At 46.5% G+C, this 4,055-nt stretch overlaps 1 protein-coding gene across 1 annotated transcript; it reads right to left on the reverse strand.

Annotated features, from left to right (window-relative positions):
- Window positions 1-1,773: 1,773 nt before the first annotated feature.
- Window positions 1,774-3,235, reverse strand: LOC105536742 (seminal ribonuclease-like). Its single transcript, XM_011976207.1, is given in 3 exon segments — window positions 1,774-1,982; window positions 1,985-2,302; window positions 3,004-3,235. Coding segments are annotated over 2 exon segments (360 nt in total). The 5' UTR covers window positions 2,298-2,302; window positions 3,004-3,235; the 3' UTR covers window positions 1,774-1,935.
- Between the last annotated feature and the right edge of the window lie 820 nt (window positions 3,236-4,055).

A 4,055-nucleotide genomic window follows, 5' to 3' on the forward strand; every position in this document is an offset into this window, starting at 1 on the left:
GTCTTACATCATAAACATCAGCTCAGCCACAGTAGGATAGGACACCAGTCAGAGTCATGAAGCCACCATTCCAGGTCCTCGCTCCTGAAGGACATTTCTAGACACAACCTGCACCAGAAGAAAACCCACTGCCTAGAAGGAAAGGACCCAGTCCTGCCAGGATTCATCACCTGCTGACTGAAGAACCCTCAGGCCCTAAATAACCAGTAGCAACACCCAGTAGTACACTCCATGGGCCTTGGGTGAGACTCTGAGATATATTGGCTTCAGGTGAGACCCACCATATTCACAGCAGTGGCGGTCATGAAGGGACAATTCTTCTGCTTGAGAAAAGCAGAGGGAAAAGTAAAGGGGATGCTGTCTTGCAGCTTAGATAGCAGCTCCGCTACAGCAGGGTAGAGCACCAAGCAGGCTCTTGGGTTCCCAATTCCAGATCTTGGCTTTTTGTTGGCATTTCCAGACCTGCCCTGGGTCAGAGGGGAGCCCACTGACCTGAAGGTGAGTCCCAGGCAAGGCAGCATTCACCACAAGCTGACTGAAGAGCTCTGGGGCCTTAAGGGAACATTGGAGATAGCCTGGCAGTACTCCCCTTGAGCCTGTGCTGGAGGTAGCCGTGGGGAGAGGCTCCTCTGCCCATGGAAAGGTGAGGGAAGACTGGAAGGACTCCGTCTCATGGCTTGAGTCCAAGCTCAGTCACAGTAAAACAGAACACCATGTAAACTTCCCAGGTGTTTTACTTTGGTCCCTGGCTCTCAGACAGTACCTCTGGACATGTCTGTGCCTAGAGGAACTCATCATCCTGAAGGGAAGGACACAAGCCTGGCTAGTATTGCCACCTGCTCTAGGGCCTTATAGAGCTTTAGGGCCTAGAGTGAGGCCCTTACTTCCAAGAAAGGAATAAACTCTTTTCCAGTGCAGCTAAACTGTAAAGCTCATAACACAAGTAGGTATTCTGTGCATATTCACTTCTTTTTCTCCCTGCCCAAGGTGCTGCAGTGTGAATCTGAAGGTGGCAGGTTCAACACTGAAGTGACAGAGTGCATGAAAGTTATGGTAGACTCAGAAATCTGTTCTTCAACATTTAGACTGTATTTATGCTGGCTGGATTTTCTGTTTATTCACCTATTATTCTCTACCCCTGTCAGCAACCAAGAAACACGCAGCCCATCTCATGCTGTCTTAAAGGGAAGAAAGGAAGAAGTTTTGGGCTCTTGGCCTGCAGGAAGCACGCAGTGCGGCGCCCCCTGCCGGCCAATACGACGGCCACGGAACTGGGAGACCGCTAAGGCTCTGGGCGGCACGGAGTTGTCCATTCTCCTCCCTCTTCTCCAGAAGCAGCTTCTTCTGGTGACACCCCGGGAGCCACATGGATTTATTTCCCTAAAGGAAGCAAGTTTTCCACCTGGATATCATCCCTAATACCCTCCGAAGGAGCCCATTGAGGGGAAAGGAACAGAACGTCTGGCAGAATGTAGAAGGACCCTATGATCCAGGAAACCTAGGGCCAGCCATCATGAGGTTTTATGAGAGCAGCTGGTAGGAAGATTAGCCCCAGGAGAAGGGGATTGTCTAGCAGCTCGGTCGGAGCAAGGCCTTTCCAAAGTATTATTTCCCTAATTCAGGCTGCCTCCCACCGACCCTCCACCACCACCTTATCCTCCACCAAAAGCCCTGCCACTGTGGCAGGGATAGGGGATGTGGGGTTGATGGGGAACAGGCTGTAAGAGAGACGCAGGAGTCTATATGGGTCTGGGAACAATGAGGGGGTCCACGTGCAAGGGAAGAAGCATTTACAAAGAAGACATAGACAGTGCTGCAAAGATTTGAAGGCATAGGGTGCAAGTCACTCAGGTGCCAGTATCAGGAGGAACCTAGCCATCCAGGTGAACAGGTGCCCCCTTTTTACAGCCCACTCGCATGGGCCTGGTGGACTCCTTATTTTTGGTAGTGGCAGTGAAGAGGTCGGGTCCCTGTGCTGGCAAACAGTCAGTGACATTGACATCATGAGTCCTGTTGTGGTAGCTGCACATGGAGGGGCTGTTGGTACAGGGCACTGGTGGAGGTCTGCAGAAATCTGCTATGGTGGTCAGATTCTTATGAATGAATGTGTGGATCTGCTTGCATTTACCTCTATGGATCAGCCAGCGGCACCTCATCGTCACATCACAGTATCGGTGGTGTCCTCTAGGGACCCAAGACCTGGGGTTGTCTATATGTCGTGTTGAGAAGGGCAGAGCTGGAGTGAAGACAGTTAGGTCCAAAAGGAGGAAGAGGAGAAGGGTCCACATCAGATTCATGTTTCCTGTGAAAGCATTTCAAAGAAGAGCAGAGTCAAAAGAGCAATCTATGGTCCCTTGTCCTGTTCTTAAGAAGTCTTGGCCCAACACTTAATGTTTGCAGTTCTCCCCTCCTGCCTTTATCTACACTTATTCTTCGTGTACTCATGGCAACAAGTGTTCTCACATCCTTCTTCCACCTCCTTGTCAACAATGGAGAAGGCTACCGCCCTCTCAACCCTTTATGGCATTGTCCTATGTACAAGGTTATTTGCAAATCCCAAAGTGATTCTTGCTCCTTACCTAAGCAGACCAGTTAAACTAAAAATTTTCATCTCTGAGGTGTTTGCATCTATCAGTCCATCTGCTGCTGACCCATAGCCTGTGAGGTGAGGCAGGCATCACTGACAACCCCTTTTTAGAATGACTTAACTCAGACGGGAATTGACAGATCCATATGACCTGCATCTTAGAAAATATTTTCACTTCCTTAAATACAAATGTCTGTTTTAACACTGTTATTAAAAATGTGAGCTTTTCAATTCTAAGAGAGTAGAGTTTATATTTCTCCCATGTATTTCTCTGCCTCAAAATAAAGATTCCCAACTCTTCCATGTATACAGCCCATCATCCAGAAATGTTCTAATTCTTGGTGATCAGGGATTCTGGGTGACTGGGCGTGAGCCTTCTGTCTTTAGATTTAATATCCAACTCTTTTTTCAAATACCTGGGAGTTCCAGGAAAGGGTTTTCTGCAGAGTAGATGACATCCACAGAGATGGATATATCCCTCTCAGAGGTGGATACTCCTAGTAAAAGTGGAATCCCCGTTGCCTCTCTCCTTCTTCTAATCTTGTAGAAATTACATTGTGGATGGTTTCTTCCCAGAGGTCAGGGTGCAGGCTAAATGGAAAACTCTCAGGCCTGTCAATGGTCTTAAACAGATTGCCAGGTAGTACTAATTTTATGCTTACTATTTCACACCTAAAATATTCACCAGCATCACACAGAGTGCCTACGACATCACTGCAAACATGCAGAAACTTGGAGTTTAGTGTCTATCATAAGCTTGCTATTGGAGCTTGGCAAATCACCTTATCCTTCTACTCCTCATCTCTAAAGTGAATATTATGGACAAAAGATATCTTTCAGTTCTGACATTCTGTATTTTTTTTATACATTACTGTGTGTTTGAGTTCATGTGTGATTTTGTGTATATGCATATTGGTTTATACATGTTCAGGTTAGGAAAATACTTAGTTTGCAAACTGAGTTTCCATTTGAGAATTGTTAATTTAATTAAGTGTAATTTTTCTTTAAAGCAGTCATTAGCAAGGCCAAGAAAAATTCAATCACTATTATGTAAACATTACAGCATAATCTGTTTTTGTCCTCCACCATTAAAGTTATACGGGTTTTTTGGGTTTTGTTTCCTTGTTTGTTTGTTTTTTGAGACCAAGTCTTGCTCTGTCTCTCAGGTTGAAATGCAATGGCATAATCTCGACTCACTGGAACCTCCGCCTCCCAAGTTCAAGCAATTCTCTGCCTCCGCCTCCCGAGTAGCTTGGATTACAGGCATGGCCCACCACGCCCGGCTAAGTTTTGTATTTTTAGTAGAGAAGGGGTTTCACCATCTTTCCCAGGCTGGTCTTGAACTCCTGACCTCGTGATCTACCAGCCTCGGCCCCCCAAAGTGCTAGGATTACAGGTGTGAGCCACCGTGCCAGGCCATATTTATTTATTTATATTTATTTTTGTGTATTTATTTATTCTGAGATGG

Source organism: Mandrillus leucophaeus, unplaced genomic scaffold (genome assembly GCF_000951045.1).
Source record: "Mandrillus leucophaeus isolate KB7577 unplaced genomic scaffold, Mleu.le_1.0 Scaffold163, whole genome shotgun sequence".
NCBI classification, from domain to species: domain Eukaryota; kingdom Metazoa; phylum Chordata; class Mammalia; order Primates; family Cercopithecidae; genus Mandrillus; species Mandrillus leucophaeus.